Source organism: Panulirus ornatus, chromosome 19, assembly GCF_036320965.1.
Source record: "Panulirus ornatus isolate Po-2019 chromosome 19, ASM3632096v1, whole genome shotgun sequence".
Classification (NCBI taxonomy): domain Eukaryota; kingdom Metazoa; phylum Arthropoda; class Malacostraca; order Decapoda; family Palinuridae; genus Panulirus; species Panulirus ornatus.
The window spans coordinates 17,177,779-17,199,871 of NC_092242.1; the positions used below are offsets into that span (position 1 = coordinate 17,177,779).

Sequence of the window (22,093 nt, forward strand, 5' to 3'; positions counted from 1 at the left end):
ATAATAGATGAACCTTAAGGAAGTCGTACATTAAACAATAGTTCTCAAGTCGGCAGAAATTTTGAAAATTGAGTTTTTTTGTAGATTTCAATCCAATGTACATAGTTCTTCCCTCCGATGTTCTCATATACTCTGTGACTCCGTGAATGAGCTGCCAGTGATTGGAATCTATGTTTTAGTTTGCCTCTTTGTATTGTACATGGAGGTCTTCAGAAATTGCTTTAACATTAAGGTAAAGGTAAATATTACGGAAACACATCATGACTCATTTACTGTATATATCTTGAATTGCACAATGAACAGAATCATGTGCTTTATAGTTACAGATCCATATTTAGTAGTGCCTGGCAATCCGCATCATTCAAATTATATATATATATATATATATATATATATATATATATATATATATATATATATATATATATATATATATCACTCTATATGAGTGAATTGGAGCGATGTGGTGTACCGGGGTTGACGTGCTGCCAGTGGATTGAATCAGGGCATGTGAAGCGTCTGGGGTAAACCATGGAAAGTTGTATGGGGCCGGGATGTGGAAAGGGAACTGTGGTTTCGGGCATTATTGCATGACAGATAGAGACTGAGTGTGAACGAATGAGGCCTTTGTTGTCTTTTCCTAGCGCTACCCCGCACACATGAGGGGGGAGGGGGATGGTATTCCATGTGTGGTGAGGTGGCGATGGGAATGAGTAGGGCCAGACAGTGTGAATTGTGTGCATGGGTATATATATATGTGTATGTCTGTGTGTGTATATGTATGTGTACATTGAGATGTATAGGTGTGTACATTTGCGTGTGTGGACGTGTGTGTATATACATGTGTATGGGGGTGGGTTGGGCCATTTCTTTCGTCTGTTTCCTTGCGCTACCTCGCAAACGCGGGAGACAGCGACAAAGCAAAATGAATAAATAAAAAAAAAATATATATATATATATATATATATATATATATATATATATATATATATATATATATATATATATATATATATATATAAGTTTGGAAAGTACAGAAATTATACTTTTAGATTATATGGAATATATGGAAAGATCCTCTGTTTTATATATATGTTTCTTTTCTTTTCTTTCAAACTATTCGCCATTTCCCGCGTTAGCGAGGTAGCGTTAAGAACAGAGGACTGGTCCTTTGAGGGAATATCCTCACCTGGCCCCCTTCTCTGTTCCTTCTTTTGGGAAAAAAAAAAAAGGGACGACAGGTCATGAAAATCTTTTAAGCCACCTAATAGGATAAGCGGTATCTACTCTGGGTATGTGTCCATTAACCACAGTATGCGTATCATACACACTCAATAATCATGATGCTTCATTCCGATGATGACGCGGCGTGAGATGGTTGTTAAATGTAGGAATATATTCCGACGGATGTCTTCTTTTTTTCATGACCCGATTTTTTCCTCTATGTTCTTGAGATAAATCTATTTTTTTCTTTTCCCAGAGGTTGGTGTGCTCAAAGGATCCGTCTCTGCTGAGCTGGGCGAGGTGGGGAGAGCTGTGTGTTATCTCAATTTACTGAGATGGATAAGTCATCGTCTAAGTTTCTGTGATGAATGGATCTCTCTCAGGCAAAATGGAGGTGAATTCATCTGCATCTGTTGCAGTGGATGAATCCTTAGCAGCTGAAGTTGTACCAATGGATGCACGTATGTCAGCTGCTGCTGTGGTAGACGAGATAGCGTCACGCGTTGGTGCAGCAGTAGATAAATCTACAGCAGTTGCTGCTGCAGTAGATGGATCTACAGAAGTTGCTGCTGCAGTAGATGGATCTACAGCAGTTGCTGCTGCAGTAGATGGATATGCCTCGGTGGATGTTAGCGCGGACTCTGTTTCCTTCGTCTCATGAACAGTAGTCCTAGGAGACGGGGTCGTCGAGCTGATACTGAAGGAGGCGAAGAAGATCTTGACGTATTTCCCCTGCAGGAGAGACAAGGCAACCTTGGCACCAACACTGCGAAGACGCACCTCGTACGGAGCCCTGGGGTCAATCGTGGTGTCCTCTACCTGATGGGGGACAGGGTAATTAGATTTCCAGTTCTTATTTTCAGTAAGGCCACGTCTTCTATTGAAAACTGATACAAGAATGAAAGTATATAACATTTTTTGTGTTAGTGTGTGCATGACTTTATCTTCTTGAGATAAGAACTCTGAACCTATATCTTTGAGCCTATATCTATATTTACTCATAAGACATAATCTTCCACTGGTTTCAGTGACTTGTATATTTCCATTATGAGAATCTTTTTGAACTGGCGTCGACTTGTGCATGATTTGCTTAACTTATGGTGAGACAAATGAAAAATCTCTGACGGATACCATCTTAATTATATCTATTCTGGATATTTTCAGGTTACGAAAGTACTTCAGGACGGTAGACTCGGTAGCCACTCCTCAAAGAAAGGTGTACTGCTGCTGTATTTGGTATGTAAATAAACTATAGTTTTACCGCATATTTGATTATAGGAAAACTTAAAATCATGGCCAAATCAGATTTCGTGAGATAAGTGTGATACAGATGGTATCTCGAATTTCGATGTTTCTGTTATATGTCAAGAATGTTAGAATCAAATGCTACCACTAACAGGGATGTAATCCATAAGGCTGTTATAGATGACAGACATTTAGAATCCTGAGAAAGAATGATAAATTTAAAGGTGAAACTTCTTAAATGCTATCTCTATCTTAACGTCGGAATATAGTTAGCCTGCAATGATCTATAGATACTGATATTCCATAAGTAGTAATAACCAGGTTAGTTTTGAATAAATTAACTTTCTAAATTAGTAAAATTACGATTGACTCCATGAATCAGACGTTATTCTTCCTCATTTTTTTTCGTATTTTCGTTTTCTTTTCATATGTGATGTTGGACAGGGAACTTGGCAGCTCACCACCACAGTGTGGATCTCTTCCTCTTGGCTGGTGAAGGAGACCTCGTCCCTGGCACCACTCCACTGTCGTGACGGTGGAGCTCCTGACGCCGATGAAGCCCTCGTCATGTTGGTGTAGGAGCACATAGTCTCGTCGCCCGCGGGGATGTCCACCACGAGGGAAGGAGGTATCGGCCCTCTGAGGGTAACCTGCACCTCGAATGAGGTGAGGGTGTTGCTGGTGGTGAGGGTGAGGGAGGCGTCGCCCTCACTCACGGTACACTGTCGCTCACTGCGGCTCCCCTGTTGACGGAGATCAGTGAGGTGGATGACGTCGGCGACGTATACATAGGGGTAGGTACTAGTAGATAATTCTCTCTCTCTCTCTCTCTCTCTCTCTCTCTCTCTATCTATCTATCTATCTATCTGTCTATCTTTCATAAGTATCTTTCATAATCTTTACGTGTACTCATATACCGTCTAGACATGAACGAGCTGCCAGCTGTGTGTATTCGTCCCATGCATCTCCTATACCCATCCTACTCCAGCCTTCCAGTGTGTGTGCGGAATCTTCACCTCAGCCTCCGTACTCAGATGATGGATCGTCCTCCGCCTCGTTCCCTGATCCTATTCATAGTAACCTGTTAAGAAAATTAGGTTCCTCACTCACCCGAGTTCATTCAAGTCTTTGCATATCTGTTATACAGAAGGTCACCTTTCACCATTCTTAATCATACTTCTATGATAACTTGAGGCCATACACTACTTTAGAACATAGTCACCATCACTCTTCTCATGAAAGACATTAAATCACCATCACGTTCATCAGGAATGACTTATTACATCCCGGTAATCTTATTCAAGAGGAACTTGCTTTCTTTTCACCCACTTTAGCCTCTTCTATCTCCCCAAGAAGAGGTTCTACACATCCTTTAACCCCTTTACATGGGTCGCCAGGAGATTCATAATGTACCTACCACACACTCCCTCACTCCCTTATGATAATCACACTTATCAAAGACCCACCACCCGCTCTGTAAGGATCAACAAAACCCCTTTTCTAAAGAGACCCTCATAAAAGCTCCTCCAGGGAAAATTGTCCCTTGTCCATGGAGAAGAAGAGACCTTAGAGCACCTACTTACACACGAAGGCACGTGTGTGGAGTCCCATCTCAGGTTGTCATTACAGCGGATGCTAAAGGTCTTGGAGTTGTCGGGGAAGACCAGTGGGTGTTGACACACGTACGTCACCTGGCTGCCGGGAGGTGCTGACCCTCGGTAGTTGGTGGTGGCCTGGGCTAGGCTTGGGGGAGCCCCACACTCCGTCTTGGCTGCGGAATAAGGACATACTGAAGTGTCCAACCTTGATAACGAGGCTTGGCTTTCCACTTCCATAAATAGCCCTAACATCTTCCACTAGGTATAATTATCAGCCTTGATTTACGCTTTCTCCAAATCCATAAATACCATGTGTCACACTTAGATTTCTGAGTATTTTTCAACACACATTATTCATAGTAAGCACCTAGCATACACCCTCTACCTTCCCAGTCACCACAATACTCCTCCCTAGTCTGCTGCTCTATGCCCTCCACTTACCTCTTCCTCGCCTCTTTTCCATACACTTCACCATGTATACTCATAAGGTATGTTCCCTGTAAGTCGAGTACTGCTTTTCATTCCATTTTCCTGCATACCAGAGTACCATATACTCACCCTGTCAGTCACCGTGCATCTTATCCTGGGTCATGCACACATACCATACCCTTCTCAGAGCCTGATTAACCAGTCAGTAACGCATCCACCCCAAGTAAACCAACCCTGCATCTCATGAGCCTTATTAATGATGCGAAAGAAGGGAATGAAATTATAAGTGTTTAAGAAAGCGAAAGCAAGGGGAATACCAAAAATTTGGAGACAATAGATTTAGGAACGAAGGAGCTATATTCAAAGGGGTTATGACAGTCCCTCTCCTTAGAGATGGGTTGTAGCAATGCACGTTTCTGGGAAAAAGGGAAGGTTCTGGTTTTTAGACAGATACAAAGTAGGCCAGCAGTGACACGCAACAGCAGGATACGAAGGGGTATGACACACAGCTCATGCGCTTTGCATATTTGTAGCTGAGAGTACTTAGAAGTCCTTTCTATGGGAAAAAATGTAGAAAAAAGCAGGTAGAAGAATGAGGGTGCATTGAAATCTTATATTGGGGTCAGTATCTCGCCTAAACCATTGTTGTTTTGGGCGTCAGTTTGCCGCGTGGTTCATCAAATAACAGTACGTGGTATAGATCCCGAGCTACTGATATCAGTATTGAGCTGAGGAGGTGACTGTCATCATGTTAGGGTATAAAACTGTCGTAAATGCTGATAGGAGATATGAGAGCTACCTCGCCTCGACAGTTAGTCTTGCTGTCCTCATTGCTCTGAGGCCCTTGCTATATGATTTCTATACCTCTTGATGTATGCTTTCACACTGCGTTGCTAAACCTTGAATATGATATACTCCACCTTGGGAAGCCAAAGCGTTAATATAATTCCTTTTTTACCTCCATAGGACGGCACCTTGTACAGCTCCATACTGGTCGCAGGACGAAACTAATGTGCTCGACTCTGTGATTCTGAGGCTGGTTGGCTGATCCCCATCCCCAGCCGTCTCACCACTTTGGACCACGCTCAGCCTCTTGATCCCCAGGTATGTACCCTACGTAATTACTTCTTCTAGTCTAGGACAAAAGTAGTCTTGTCTCTCGGCCACAACATTTAACTAGGTAATTCGTTCATCATTCATAATCGTACAATGTCAAGTAGTTGCGTTGGTGATAATCAAACATTACGATGCAGTTGGGATAAGTCTGAACCTGTGATGTGTGTATACGAGGTTCCTCCATGTACATAAATGCCTTTAGATAACTACGTCATCCCTGACCAAACGTAAAAGTGATCACCGTACTGAGAAAGACGCCGAGGGAGGTTGCCAGACCCGCCAGGAGCAGCACGGAGGCCGCCCCGAAGGCGTAGGCGAAGAACCTCCAGTGTTCTGACGTAGGGTCCCTCAGGAAGCTCCAGCGGGGCTTCTGGGGATCTTCCGAGAGCGATCCAGTCTCGGAGTCTTCGGTGTCTGGCATCCTCTATCGACCTGGGGACACGTTACCAAATATTATCAACTGATCTCATGCGAGACGCGTGTTTTACATACGACCTTGAAGACTGAACGTAGGTATGAGTCGTGCGGTGAAATGTCTAGATGTAAATGAAACCGTGAAAGAATATTCTGTATTTTATGGGATACGTGGCAATACTCAGCCTATGGCTGCTTGTCGACTTACCTGCGTCTGTCATCATATACTCTCCGCTCTCCGTCGCTCGTTTACTTACTGAATATTACATTTCATCTTGATGCAGTACATTTTAACCAGATCTTGTTACAATATCTAATACTCTGTATTTGTTGCAAACTCTAGCGATAACAGCGCTTTGTCTGCTCTGACATTGGAAAGATTACGTCTGTTCCACAGAAGTTATTGCACTGTCCTCCAACGCTATACATCCGCCTCCTGCATAACTGTCTTTCATTACGTATCAGCTTCTCCGGCAGGCTTTGAACATAGATGCTTCGGAGACCGAGAGAAAATAGCGTTGTTCTAGGTACAGTTGCTGTTGTTTTAGGTATGATGCGTGTTGTTTTAGGTACAGAGCCTGTTGTTGTTGTTGTTGTAGCGAAGAAAATATATCTTATGGTATGGTGTCGATTGTTCTACGTACCGTACCGGCGGTTGTAGATACGGTGTAGGACATTGTACGCATGATGTCTGCTGTACCATGTGTAGAGTGTCCTTTGATCTATGTACGGTGCCTGTTACTGTTATGTACGAAACTGGCCTTTAACTTTTCTACAGAGATTCACTATCATTGAGAGTACGACAGATGCCTTAAGCATCTAAGAAAATTAGAAATATCTCTTGAATATTGATTCTTGTATGATGACACAAAAGGTATAAAGATAGCAGATCCAGATGTCTAAGCAATACGTACGATATCTTAATGTCATTTGCGCTCACCCCTTACCTCTCGTCCAGGGATCCACCACACGTACACCACTTGGCCTCAGAGTCACTACAACAGGGAGGGACTCGACACGACTGCCATAAAAGTTTGTCGATAAAAAGACGAATAAAGTTAATACGATAAGCATGATGATAAGATTAAGGTTCATAGTGTCAGAATGTATAAAGCTCTGTTATTTCCTGACTGAACCGTAAGCGGCGTGAATAAAACGATCGGATCTTCCTAGCGAGGTATACTGTTAGATATGTTTTCTTAGGTGTGAGTAGGTATAGAAGTGCCTATACAAGGAGTAGATGTGTCGCCAAGAGGCAGGTGTGTAATATTGGTGCATGTTGGTGTATTGGGATATTCATTCCTTGTTAACAACAAGTTATTCAAGTAGATATTCGTTGGGTATCACCACTGTGGAGGCAGATGTCATTTTGGTGTAGGCGAGACCTTTGAAACTAGTTGTGTCCGGCTGATTCGTCAATGATTCTAGTTGGAGCCCAGAATGGAGTTTAAGGGCAGGTTTGAAGGTTTCTTTTTCATGATATTCAACATCAGTCGTATATGAAATGTCAATTTCACCTACCTAAGACCTTCTAAAGTCGAAGTTCTGCACCAGTTTCTCAATAATTGAATTGAGCCAGAAATTGATTCTTAAAATTCAATTTTTTTTCATAGATTGTCAAGAACATATTTGTATAAGTAATACGTGTCGTTTTTGACAAGCAGAGGGTTTTGAAACCAGGTGTTTCTAGCCGATTCTAACTGAAACCTGGAATGGAGCTTAGAGGGAAGTTTATAGAGGGTTTCATCTACGATTATAAACACCCCAACCTTATAAAAAAAAAAGTTATTTTAACTTGCCTGAGACCTGCAAAACCTCGAGTTCAAGATCAAAAACTTTTCAATAACTCTAGTAATGGGATTTTTAATGGTATATGTCTGGGGTTTTATCTTATGATTGTCTTGAAAGCATATGTGTAAGTAATGTGTCGTTTGGGTGCAGCTACGATCGTAAAAGATAGATTTTAGCAGCCGATTTATCATTAAGTCTACCTTTTTCTTCTCTTGACTGTCTATCACATATTCTTATAAGTGATACATCAGCTTAAGAACTTGGCGTTCGCAGCCGATTCCTTGGTAGTTCCATTAAGACCCCAAAAGTTAGTTTAATGGTAGGCTTTTTAATCTTTGAATCTTTTTGTCCCCCTATGATGCCCTTGATCACATGCTTATAAGTGATGTATGCCATCATACCTTGCCTCTGAAAATGGGTATTTCGGATCATTTTGTCAATCGTTTACTACCAGAAGACAGGTAATGAAGCTAGGCTTGAAGTTTTTTTTTTTCTTAAGATCGTCCACAACACGTTTCTGTAAGTAATTCGTCTCATTTTGGTGTCGCTGAGAACTTAGACACCTGTTGTCACCTGCCGATTTATCAGTGATTTTTTCAGTGTCTAAGATTGTGTTTAATGGTAGGGTTTTGGGTTTTCCCTCCATGTATCCCTTAGATCACCTTCTTATAAGTTGTTTCTCACATTCTGGCTCTGTTTCGACCTTCGAAACTAGGGTTTCTGACCAATCTGTCACTGACTACATTTAGAGGGAGGAGTGGGCTGTACCAGGCAGGTGTTTTGTTTTTTGTGGTTTTCTAGAACACATTCGTGTAGATAATTCTTGTCATTTTGGTGCAGCTGAGACCTTTGAGGCCATATGTTACCGGCCGATTTCTCAGCATTTCCTTCAAGAGCCAGGAACCGAGTTTAATGATAGATTTTCATGTTTTTCCTTGCAATCTTTGGATTGTAAACCAATTTGTCGATGATTCTATATAGTGACAGCCGTGGGTCTTAAAAGACATTTCTTTTCCATCTAGGTCACGTAAGTATAAGTAAAGGGTCCGTTTGTCAATATTTCTATGTAAAGGTAGGAATGGGTTATCAAATTTTTTATAAACAATCACGTCTTTCCCTATTCATCTTTAGTTTTGTTTAGATTCCAGGACGGATTTTTAAAAGTATATCTTTAAGATTTTTTTTCCTTATGATTACCAAGATTATATATGTATATGTAATAAGTGTCACTGTGGTTTAGATGAGACCAAAGGAACTGGGTTTTTCACTTTAATTTGTCAATAGATCAATCTAGAGTCCGGGAAGGACTCTTAAACATACGTGTTATGTTTTTTTCTCTTAAGGTTATGTAGACCACATTCGTATACGTAATGTATGTCAGTTTGGTTGAGGTAAGGTCATTTGAACTAGATGATAGTCCGATTTGTCTGTAAGACAATTTAGAGCCTGAACCGAAGTGATAAAGGTAGATTTTGATTTTCCAATGATTGCCTAGATTACAAACTATGAGTAGTGAATACCATTTTGGCTAAACTTGGATCATCGGAACAGGATGTTCCGGCGGCCCTGGAACGGAGTTGTAAGAAAAAAGAACATATCTTTTTCCTTATGATTGAGACTGGATATATCTGATAGATTTGTTGACAATTCATAATAGAACCCGAAATGGTATTCTAAAGTCCTTGGGTATTTTACTTATGACTGCCAATATCACGTTCGAACAAATAATGTGTCATTTTTTGATACCCTTGGAATTGGGTGTTCTGGTACTCTGTTTTACTGGAAACAAGAGTTTTGGTCGGCTTGATTCGAGAGGAGTAAAGATTGAAAAAAAATGGAAACGCCATATTGCTATGAATACTGTTTATCTTGATTCAGTGCAGGTATATGCGTTGGTGAATAATGCATAACAGTATATCCCCAGTATATTCCCCGCTGAGGTAGTTAGTGTTGTATTGATAAGCCTTCGTTCCTCCTTAATATTGTTCGTTTTCTCTCGTGGATACTTCAGGCTTTGGGTAACTTGTGTATTTTCTCATGTGGTTGTACAAGGTTTTGGGTAACATATATTTTCTCGTGGAAAATGCAGACTCTGGATATGGTTTGCATTTTTAATCTCTAACCACTGACGACCACTGGTGATTGTGCCAGCAGTACAAATGTGTCATAAAGTTCCTAAGTATTATTATTATTATTTTTTTTTTTATTTTATTTTGCTTTGTTGCTGTCTCCCGCGTTTGCGAGGTAGCTCAAGGAAACAGACGAAAGAAATGGCCCAACCCACCCACATACACATGTATATACATACACGTCCACACACGCAAATATACATACCTATACATCTCAATGTACACATGTATATACACACACAGACATATACATATATACACATGTACATAATTCATACTGTCTGCCTTTATTTTTTCCCATCGCCACCGCGCCACACATGGAATAACATCCCCCTCCCCCCTCATGTGTGCGAGGTAGCGCTAGGAAAAGACAACAAAGGCCCAATTCGTTCACACTGTCTCTAGCTGTCATGTAATAATGCCCGAAACCACAGCTCCCTTTCCACATCCAGGCCCCACACAACTTTCCATGGTTTACCCCCAGACGCTTCACATGCCCTGATTCAATCCATTTACAGCACGTCGACCCCGGTATACCACATCGATCCAATTCACTCTATTCCTTGCCCTCCTTTCACCCTCCTGCATGTTCAGGCCCCGATCACACAAAATCTTCACTCCATCTTTCCACCTCCAATTTGGTCTCCCTCTTCTCCTCGTTCCCTCCACCTCCGACACATATATCCTCTTGGTCAATCTTTCCTCACTCATGCTCTCCATGTGCCCAAAACATTTCAAAACACCCTCTTCTGCTCTCTCAACCACGCTCTTTTTATTTCCACACATCTCTCTTACCCTTACGTTACTTACTCGATCAAACCACCTCACACCACACATTGTCCTCAAACATCTCATTTCCAGCACATCCATCCTCCTGCGCACAACTCTATCCATAGCCCACGCCTCGCAACCATACAACATTGTTGGAACCACTATTCCTTCAAACATACCCATTTTTGCTTTCCGAGTTAATGTTCTCGACTTCCACACATTCTTCAAGGCCCCCAGGATTTTCGCCCCCTCCCCCACCCTATGATCCACTTCCGCTTCCATGGTTCCATCCGCTGCCAGATCCACTCCCAGATATCTAAAACACTTATTGGATGGAACTTATTGGATGGAACTTGCAACCAGAGGAAAATATAAGTAAAATATGTAAACTAAAGACATTGTGGCGATAACAAGAGAAAAGGATGTCAAACAACTTGGCATCATACAGAATTTATACATTATCTACATCGCTCCCTACCGCTGGAACAGAACTGTTCTTGTAGGTCGTTACGAGCTCAGATGGGCATGACGGTGGTGGTGTCGTCGAAGTTCGACGAAGGTGTCGCCAAGGGTCGACGACGGTGGCGGGTGCTTGGGCGGTGGCTTCTTGCCGAACTGTTGTGTGAGATCTGGGTGAACGGTTGATGAGGGTTGACGAGGATCAGCGTCTTCAGCCATCTTGACAGGTGGAGTAAGAGGCACCGAGGGGGACTTTCCAAGGCCTTCTCTGCTTCTTCTTTTAGGGAGGAACAGCTGGGAGTGGCATGTGCGAGGTTTGGATGAAAAAGGTGTTCTTGAGTTTGGGCAGAGTGAATCCAAGTGCCTTAAGCGGGCAGAGTGAATCCAAGTGTCTTAAGTCTGTGGGTAATACGGAGACGATAGCTGGATTTAATGCGTGTCTGCGTTTAAGAATAGATCAAACCCAAGGGTAAGGAAAACAACGCTAAAAGTGAAATAAATTGAATAAGGTGATAGGAAATTCGCGAGAGGAGTGAGATAATAAATCGATATTTATATGCAGGAAATTAGGGTAAAGGTAGGGTGAATATAGCAAAGGTACCATAAATTTTGGTAGATTGTTGATATCCTCAAGGGAATTGGAAGAAGTATATATGAAAGTGAAGATGTATATACTAGCAAACAAAAGCAAAATAGACGGTATTGTATATCTTACAGGGTGAAGAGAGGAAGATCAAAATCACAAATCGAGAGAAAACTTGAGCACTGTACTTGTATAGACCGCATCTTCCCCAGAGACAGTCTTGTTATAATCAGTAGCAATAGTAACAGTTGTAACAGTAGAAGCAGTAGCAGCGTTTTTATTAATGTCATTATCATCAAGGGGCGAAAGATTGAGAAAATGGAACGAAAGCTGAAAAAGGTGGCAGAGAGAGAGAGAGAGAGAGAGAGAGAGAGAGAGCGAGCAAGAAAAAAGAAGACACATGAAGATGAAAGTAAGTAGAAGTGACGTGAAGATGGAATGAATATATAGAAAGAAGTGCTGAATGTGTCAGATGGTGCAGAGGACAGATGTGAAGTGTATAGGACCAGTTAGCTGGGGTAGAGAGTCGTATACGAATGGGATGTTGAAATAATAATAAGGTAGTGGGATACTGAAATGGGTAGGAGGTAGTGAGAGCCCTGAGTGGACACGATGTAATGTATAAAAAGCCTCAGGAGTTGATAGAAAGTGGGATGAAGGCTGTATCACTAGTCAGTCGTCTGTTCATTGAGGTACAATACACTAACAAATCTCGACCATGATACACTCGTGATGTTGAGCTCAACAACCCCGGTAGCAGAGAGTAAAACACCTAACAAGGGAAACGAGTTTATTACAAATAGATATACAGAATGGCTAGAAATATATAGCCTCGATAAAGGAATATGGTAGTGATCTGTTATTTCATATTCATCTGTGATTATTTGTAAAAGTTTGGCCCTTTTGCCCTTTCGTCTGATGGGCAGAATTTTTGCGCAATAAATTCGGTAGAAAATAAGACATTGAAGGAATTTAATGTTATTCTTTGTCGCCCTCGTCACCCCATTTTTTTTAAAAAGTGTCTCCGAATTAGGTTTGTTTTGTATCAATTTTTTTTCTTATATTTTCATTGTTTTCTTTTCTAAAAATTGGGGAAATGGTTTGACTGCGGAAGTGATGCAAGAGCACCCTTGCAATCTTGATAGAAAAAGAAAAGAGTTTGTAGCCAGAGCCACTCGTCCTAAACAGTTTCTTTACAAACTTTCTTCGGATTTGATGAAGGTTTAAACAGAAGGAGTGTTTGGAACGTTTAAAAAGTTTTATGCAGGAATCTGGTATGAGAAAACTCGAGGAAAGATTGTGAAACAATAGAGTCGAGACAGTTCCGAGGCCGCGAACCGGTCGAAAGCCACGGGTTCGGGGACCGTCGGTCGAGACTATTCCGAAACCGTGAACTGGTCGGAGGGCCACGGTATCGAGGACCGTCAGTCGAGACGATTCCGAAGCCGTGAATCGGTCGGAGGCCACGGTTTCGGGGACCGTCAGTCGAGACGATTCCGAAGCAGTGAACCCGTCGGAGGGTCACGGTTTCGGGGACCGTCAATTGAGACGATTTTCGAAGCAGTGAACCTGTCGGATGCCGCGGGTTCGGGGATCGTCCGTCGAAAAGGCTCCCAGACCGGGTCGGTCCGTGGCTGCGGGTGAATCGCTCTCAGACCAAGAAATTATAAGATCCAAAGAATAGAAAACAATACTTATTAAAGCGAGTGTTACCAAAATAGTATTGGCAAGCGTAACTAGATTATTATTAGTATTAGTATTTAGTATTATTATAATACAGGTTCCATCGGTGGAAGTATCGTATCACCAGTATATGAAAGTTTGGGTAAGAATGCAGTAGAATCATCAGAAGCGTTAATACTGCAAGCAAGAGGAAAACTCTCAACGTACGCAAAGTCTGCCAAGCCAAGACGTAGCCACTGTCACGGGGAAGTGATGTATAGGAGCCACAGGGGAAGTAAATCATAGGAGAACGGAACCTTGTGTCTGTTCTCGTTAAATGAAGCTTCGAATTGAAATTTGATGTAGAAACGAAACTAAACGAAATGAAGTTACGTGATGTTCGGATACTCCAATATATATATATATATATATATATATATATATATATATATATATATATATATATTATATATATATATATATATTATATATATATATATATATATATATATATATATATATATATATATAATATATATATATATATATATATATATATATATATATATATATATATATATATTATATATATATATATATATATATATATATATATTATATATATATATATATATATATATATATATATATATATATATATATATATATATATATAGCGACACATCTGTATAATTCATTATCATAATTTGGCTATATAGTTATTTTATTATTGTCATAACCACAATCCCCTCCATTTTGACCAACCCTTTCATTTTCCGGTGAAGGAATTCGTTTAAAAGAAAAAATCATTTTTACAAACATCTGTTAATGAATTTTGACCCCAGTTTTTGCGGAAGCTGTCGCCGTTTAGGAGATCAAAAGGCAGAAAATTAAATGGAATGGTGAGTCGTGTCTTTCTATGCCCCAACCTAACAAGGGAGGCCTTATCTCTGTGCCATAGTGCCTTAGATGACATCTTTTTCTATGGAAATGACACCAATACTTTGAGTGCCTAGTGAAAGCGTAGCACCTGAGAGATCTAAACTAGTGAATCAGTGTTGCTTTACATCATCAATGTCTCATTTGTTAATAATTCTGTCTGGGAATAAACGAAAAGCTGCTTACACAGTTCATCTACATGTGTAAAGAACCATGAAAATATCCCGATGTTTATATATATATATATATATATATATATATATATATATATATATATATATATATATATATATATATATGTAAAATCGTTTTTATGTCGTGCTTGATTGCAATATGTAGTGGAGTAAAAACATTACCTGTGGAATATGACCTTAAACTGTTACAATATTCAAATGAGCGACTGCAAAAGAGCTATTAGATTTTTTCCGAAAGAGAATTCGAAGTTATGAAACTTTTGTACTTGCTATGTTACCAATACATGGTTAGTAACTTGCTACATACACACAATTTTGAAGACTTTTATGTTTATCTACATTTGCATATTTTCTGCCAATACTCATTTGATATATGTATGGGATTTGAACCTCTAATAGTCAAGGTTAGATTCATTATGCATACACATGGTTCGAACTCCTTAAAATCTGTCGAAATTTGAAAAATGTGAGATATAGGAAGAAAATGGTAGTGAAGTTTGAACCCACAGAAAAGAACTTTACTTGGACAGAGACATGAGCTCCGAAGCGTTTCGAAGCGACGTTTTGAACCAATTTCCGTGACAGTGGCTCGGATCATTCCTCCCTAACATACCTCTATTCTTCGCCCGGATCAGACAGTCGCAGACACACATTTGCCACTAAAGAGGAAAAGAACCTTCAGCTATGAGGAATTAAGGCTCAAAATAATTCGTTTTTTCAGGTTCATGTAAGTCTTTGTGGCTTTTAGGCTTTTTAAATAAATACAGCTGAGGAAAAAGTGACATCCGATGCCACTAAGACATTTACTCTGACACATATTCTTGGTCACACACATTCCCGGACACATATTCCTGGAGATATAGATATATATATATATATTCATGGACAAGTATACCTGGACACGTATTATTTTTGGTCATATATTCTCAACACGTATTGGTCGACACATTCTTGAATCGTCTGTTCCTGAATACGTAAAGTTTGACAGCCATCCTTGAAACCGGATTCTTAGGGGCATGAGTTATTCTTGGACACGCTCTCTTGGACACATGTACTTGAACATTGATTCTTGGACACGTATCCTTGGACACATATTCATTGGACATGTACATCTCTCATTTGAAAAAGAGCCAGAATAAAACAACCAAAGGTACTCTGTCAATAACTCCTCTTAATATGCTTATTTAGAGACAATCACCTCATAATCGAAATAACAAGTTATTTTTTTTTTTTGGGGGGGGGGGATAATAATAGCACAATAAGTGACTTTCTCTAAGGGAGGAGAAAGGTGATGCATATATATATTTACAACAGAGGTTCCTCAGCCTTGCATAATGTGCCAGGAAGTTATCACAGTTGAGTCTGCTCTTTTGGGGTTCCCTCCCACTCTCTCTCTCTCTCTCTCCATCTCTCTCTATCTCTCTCTTTCTTGCCCTTTACACCGGTTTTTCTCATTTCTTTTTTCTTTTCTTAATACGTTTGATGGCCTATCACCAAACCATTCTCCAGGTCCAGGTGGCAGGAGATAAAGGCTATGAATATACTTGTTTGACTGGAGGGACGAGTCTTAGGAGATGAAGAAGTTTAGGAGGGTGTTTGCTGGAGGGTTTCCTGGGAGTGTTGTGATCCCGAGAAGGTTCGGAGAATAGAAAAGTAAAAGCATTATGGAGGCATCCCGGGTTCGACCCCAGGAGCTGTATCATTCTGCAGATAGAAGCACATACTCGATCTTTTAGTTTCATTGAGGTAATCAATCAGTCCACGATATCAAATCCTTTTTTTTGTTAGGGTTCAAATTAACTGTTTTCAGAAAAAGAAATCTAGACATTCGGTTGATTTTAGAAGACCCGTTTGGACAGAAACATGAAACCCACATTTTTAAAGAATTATGAAAATATTCGTCGTGGATCTAATTTTAAGGTGGGTCAATAGTATCCATTATCTTCTTTGATATACCATAACCTAACCAATTGGTTATACCTTCAAATCCCAATGCACTGGATAGATATCAGTCAGTCACAGGATAGATAGATAATAAGTATCTAAGAAAAAGTTCCTCGTCTGAAAATTCAACAAGAAAAATTGATGTAATATATTCGTCTGCAGAAGACATACTAACTCGACATACTAACTCCACAAACCAACTCTGGTCACCTTAAACACTAAAACTTTCAACAGTTTCACTGTAGTGTTCTCAAATTTTTTTTTTTTATCTTAACCACTGCTGTTTCATATACACTTTGTACGCTAATAATGGATGATCCCAGATCCTAACAAGATAAAATAAAGTGCTCTACTTCGTTTTGTTTTCGATTTCCTCATGAGAGGAGAACGATCAGTGAAACAAAAAAAAATCGAACAATCTCATTTTCTTTCTACTTTCGTTCGACCCACTGATAGAGGTGAACAAATCGTTCTTTTGCAATATATTTCTACTTGATTTTCTCACATCACTCTCTCCCAATCTCTCCTTTTCTCTCTCTCATTTATTATCTATTTTCTTTATGGTATGAGGAAGGAACACTCTCGGTGTGTGGTGGAGAAGGTAAGGGAAAGGCTGTACTCTGGACCAAAAGACAACATTCGCTGTGGCCCGTAGACCGAGAGACGGGCCCTGGTTAAATTATATTGGGACGGCTTTCAATTCCGTGTTCGACACCTGATGTGACCTGTCTTGATTCCAAGTCATTTGAGATATTTCCCTGAAACGATATATTCCTCCTTATGTTATACACCGGGAGGATAAATACAAGAAAAGTGAATGGATATCTTGGGAATTAAGTGGGCATAGTTTGGGAAATACCTCAGATCAGGTCAAAGCTAGATTTATGATGATGATAACGCTTCGTTAGCTTATCGTCCTCAGTCTTCGTGTGACGTCAGACTATTTTTCTACACACACACAAAAAGGAAAAAAAAATGTTCAGCGTGACGACGTCATTGTGTCTCCCCTTTCAACACTATTCGTTTTCTTTTTCCTTTGCCCTTCGCACAGACACGAACAACAACAACAACATTCACCAATCGTCGGTCACCGCACCAGTATCACAATAAATCAAAATCCTGAGGTTTCTCCTCGAAAGTTTTTTTTTTGGCGGGGTGGAGGGGAGGTGGGGAGGTTCCAGTTTTATTACTCTTATTTTCCAAGTCGTTTATTCCTCCTCCGTTTTCTTTCCATTCAATACCGTTTTGCCATACGATTCCTCCTACTTTACCCGCCCCATCTCTCATTTGCCGTGTTACTCTCGCCTTCACACGAGACTGCTACACGGAGTTTCTTTTCTGCCCGTGCGCTGGCGTGGGTATGACCTCGCTCTCTGATGAGGTGGAACACAGGTCTTCCTGAGTGTTCGTGTGGACCACTTGCTGCTGCTCCCTCTCACGCTGCAGGTGCTGTTGTTGCTGCTCCCGCTTCTGCTGGTCCCGCTGGTGCTGTTCCCGCTGCTGCTGCAGGCGCTGCCGACGCGGTAAGATGTACGAGAGGTTCATCGCCCTTTTCCGCATGCTGTGAGGGAGAGAGGGAGAGAGACGTTTAGTGAAGCTATAAGAGAGATCTGTGCCGCTGCCACAGACCCAGCCGGAAGCACCGTAATGAATCGTGGGTAATAATGAATGCAATTACCACTGTGTGGGGTCGAGTCACTGGTTCATCAGGCACGAACGCTTAACATCGGGTGTTTCATTTTTACGTAAGGGAATTGGTTCATGTACGGTAATATTCAGGCCGAAGTTTAATTGGCAATTTGAATTCAAATAGCAACAGAGCATTGCATCCCCTCGAGGCTGTCTGTGGTAGTAGGTGTGAGACGCACGCAAGTTATAGTGGTAAGAGAAAAATGGCGTACAGGTGCTTCAAAGAGGAAATCCTGCACACTTTCTATATAACTAAGGTGGTGCAAATAGTATTAGTCGTGGACCTGAAGCAAAATGATTCAATCTATTGTAAACGTATCCAAAGTACTGCTTTCAACCACTGTAAATGGTAAATCGGTCTTAATATTAACAATTCTGTTGAATAAAGAGTACTCCTCTTCATCTCGTAAGTCGTTAGTACTCGCATCAAAAATAATTGTATTTTTGTTAGCGCCCTGACACTACCCCTTAGTGTTTTGGTATTACAGTATGCATAAACCCCACCCCCGGAGCGGGAACGATGGTAGAGATTATGTCTGGAGGTTGAATAGAGAAAAGGAGAGGCTGCCTCCTTCAGCTGGGGTTGAGAGAGGAGAGGATCAAGGGCAGTAGAGTTAGTGATGAAGCTTCAATAAAGGAGGATCAGATGGAATACCGTGAATGCTGCAGAAGTACGAGAAAGAGCCAGGTCTCGGAGGTGTGTATAAGGAAAAGGGAGTGGGTCCCAGTCACTCGATGGCAAGTCCAGTGGGCCTTGGGAACCATCCAGACCTTCGCGACCGGTAGCGCCCATCCGATTCAGCGCCGGAGAAATATGTTGTTGTGGTGCAGCCATGAATTTCCAATTGAACAGACTAAGGAAAAACAGGAATAGAGAATGAGGTGGTATATGAGTTGTGTCGTCAAGTGTTGTGTAATGATGGAGAGAGGGTGATACTGTGTTTAGTGCCAACAACCCGCATGATATAAAGCAAAGAAAGAAAAACTAATTGGGCTAGGGAGAGGAATGTGACAAACACCACACTGTTGGCTCGCCGCGCAGTCCTCACTATTCCATCTGATACCAAGTTGGTAGCATCTCCATGGTCACAGGTTGCTTACCACTACCTCTCCTGCCTCAGCAGTGTCAGCAGGTACCACTAACTACCTACTAATTACCCCTGTTCCATTCCGTATGTTCCGCACGACATAGTGACAGAGAAACAAACGGACAATCTCGTTTACTACTGAACAGGAACATAAGGTCTATTTGTGTCACACGACGCCTTGAGCAATATGTTCGCGTCTTGGGAACATGCGTTTCGACAGTGGGTCTCGAGGCCATAAGACCTAGAGGTGTCAGGATAATCTTCACTCGAATCGCTGGGGAGGCATTTGCATAAGCTACCTTACTTTGCATACGTAACGAGGCATTTCTGATAAAAAGGATCTTTCTGGCGTATAATTTCTGTCTTTTGTTCCTGTGGTTTATACGGCAAAAGTGGATATTGAATGTCTATGAATGATTCATAACGTAATTAAAGTAACGTATAATCTTTATGATGTTCGGGATGAAGTGATATGTACATAGATGTTTGTATCTATGTTTACAAATTTTTCTCTCTCTTTCCTACAGAATTCATCAATCTTTCTGTTTATGTAAATCATTCTCTCAGATGATCGCTGCGTAGTCATCCATCTGTCTACTTATATATATATATATATATATATATATATATATATATATATATATATATATATATATATATGTAATTTCATACATATCATACTTGATCGATAGTTCTGGTATTAGCGATGTAGATCCAAGAAACAGAAGAAAGGCGGGCGCGCGCGCACACACACACACACACACACACATTATCACATTAGTTCATGAAAGTTATCTAGGTGAAATCAATCTCAGTATGAGTTCATAAAATCATATTCAACGTAATGTTTCCGTACATGTAGCACGACCTGTTTCATGGAGACAATATACCTCATCAGGTGCCAGTACTTAATAAAGTTATTTAAATCTCAACATCATACCAGAAGTGCACGTCCAGTGTCTACAAACATAGAAGTGTACTTCTAATGTGATGTTTAGACTTAAATATCTTAAGATATGGCGCCTGACACACGCCCCATACGTCTCATTCCCAGGAAACTGCATACACTTCCCTCTCTCTATGACTCCTGCATTTACCTCCTTAACCACCTCATCCATAGACAAATTAAACAACCATGGAGACATAACCCCCCTTGCCGTACTTGGAACCATTCTCTCTCCTCTCTTCCTAGTCGCGCACATGCCTTATATCCTAGATAAAAGCTTCTGACTGCTTCTAGCAGCTTACGTCCTACACCATATATTCTTAAGACCTTCCACAAAGCATCTCTATTAACCCTATCATATGCCCTCTCCAGATCCATAGCCTCCCCGGATCTACATAAACCTTAACGCGTTGGTGGGGTTTGTGTGGAGCAGTGATTGAGCTATGGCAGCAGGGATTTTCCTTTCCCTGGTATGTGGGTTAAACCATGCTCTCACAACAATACAAGTGGGCTATTTTCTCTCCTTTACTTTTCGTTCTTCCCTTCTTGGTCTATCAAAACTAAAATTGGTTATTTGTTTAAGCTAAAATGAATTTCTATGATAAAATATTCTAAGCTGTATGAAGAACATTGAATAGCCTTAGATGTCCTAGTGTTTGGCTTATAAGCCTAAATTTTATAATCCAATGCAGATCCATAAATGACGCATACAAATCCATCTGTTTTTCTAAGTATTTTTCACACATACTTTGATGCCAACACATGATCCACACATCCTCCACTACTACTGAAACCACATTGTTCCTCCCCAGTCTCATATGTACATGCCTTCACACTATCAATCAATACCCTTCCATACAATTTTCAAGGAATACTCGACAAACTTATATCTCTGTAGTTTGAACACTCGCCTTTATCCCCTTTGCCATATATATGGCACTATACATGCATTCCGCTAATCCTCAAGCAGTTTACCATGATCCTTACCAACCAATCAACACGCTCATCCCTTTGCTTGAATTTAACTGTGATACCATCCATTCCCGGCGCCTTGCCGCATTTCATCTTACGTAGGGCTGTTACCACCACCTCCCTTCACGAAACCACTCTCCATGACTTTCACTTCGCACACCACCTCGACCAAAATACCCTACAACTGCCACGTTCAACAATCCTTTAAAATACTCACTCAATCTCCTCATTCATGGTAACACTGCCTGCTATCACTTCCCCTTTTGCCACCTTGTCTTTCGCACATTATTTACTTCCTTCCAGAGCATCATTTTATTTTCCCTAAAGTTTAATGATACTCTCACTTCAACTTTCATTTGCCCTCTTTTTCAACCCATGCACTTTTCTTTTGCCCTCCTGCCACTTTCTCTTGTGAGCTCCTAATCAACTGCACCCCTTCCCTATAAGTGCTGCCTAAACTCCTCTCCTTACTCTTTCACTTGAAATTTTGCTTTTTCATCCCTCCTCATTACCCATTCTAGTCTGCACACCTAACACCTTTTTGCAGCAACATGCATCTCTCGCACATACCAGCAATGCTTCCCTGAATACCTCCCATTCCTCACCCACTATCTTTGCTTCATTTACTCGCACCTTTTGCCATTCTACACTCAATCTCTTCTGGATTTTCTTCACACAAGTCTCCTTTCCAAGCTCACTTACTCTAGCCACTCTCTTTTCTCCGACATTGTTTACTCGTTTTCGAAAACCTCAACAATTCTTCCTCCTCGCCTCCACAAGATGATCAAACATCCCTCCAGCTGCCCCTCTCAGCTCATTACATCCAAATGTCTCTCTTTTACACGCCTATCAATTAACACGTAATCTAGTAATGTCCGTTGACCATCTTTCCTACTCACG

General features: G+C 40.9%; 2 protein-coding genes across 3 annotated transcripts in view; both read right to left on the reverse strand.

Annotated features, from left to right (window-relative positions):
* Positions 1-1,575: 1,575 nt before the first annotated feature.
* LOC139755671 (uncharacterized) lies at positions 1,576-7,052 on the reverse strand. Its single transcript, XM_071674320.1, has 5 exons — positions 6,974-7,052; positions 5,859-6,044; positions 4,053-4,240; positions 2,931-3,212; positions 1,576-2,043 (listed from the first exon to the last, which is right to left on the reverse strand). The coding sequence occupies exons 2-5, from the start codon at positions 6,031-6,033 to the stop codon at positions 1,576-1,578; spliced, it is 1,113 nt and encodes a 370-aa protein (XP_071530421.1). The 5' UTR covers positions 6,034-6,044; positions 6,974-7,052.
* An 8,763-nt stretch (positions 7,053-15,815) lies between these two features.
* The window catches only part of LOC139755421 (two pore potassium channel protein sup-9-like), an 872,258-nt gene continuing 865,980 nt past the window's right edge, over positions 15,816-22,093 (reverse strand). For both annotated transcript variants that reach the window (XM_071673713.1, XM_071673714.1), the window contains exon 8: positions 15,816-18,059. In XM_071673713.1, coding sequence (XP_071529814.1) covers positions 17,819-18,059 — 241 coding nt within the window. In that variant the 3' untranslated portion in view covers positions 15,816-17,818. The remainder of the gene's footprint in view (positions 18,060-22,093) is intronic.

Coding starts and splice junctions, on each gene's coding strand:
- LOC139755671 (XM_071674320.1), bottom strand. CDS start 6,033: ATGCCAGACACCGAAGACTCCGAGACTGGATCGCTCTCGGAAGATCCC. Junction 3,213..4,052: donor CCACACACGTGCCTTCGTGT/GTAAGTAGGTGC, acceptor CTCCGTCAACAG/GGGAGCCGCAGTGAGCGACA. Junction 2,044..2,930: donor AAGAGATCCACACTGTGGTG/GTGAGCTGCCAA, acceptor GTCCCCCATCAG/GTAGAGGACACCACGATTGA.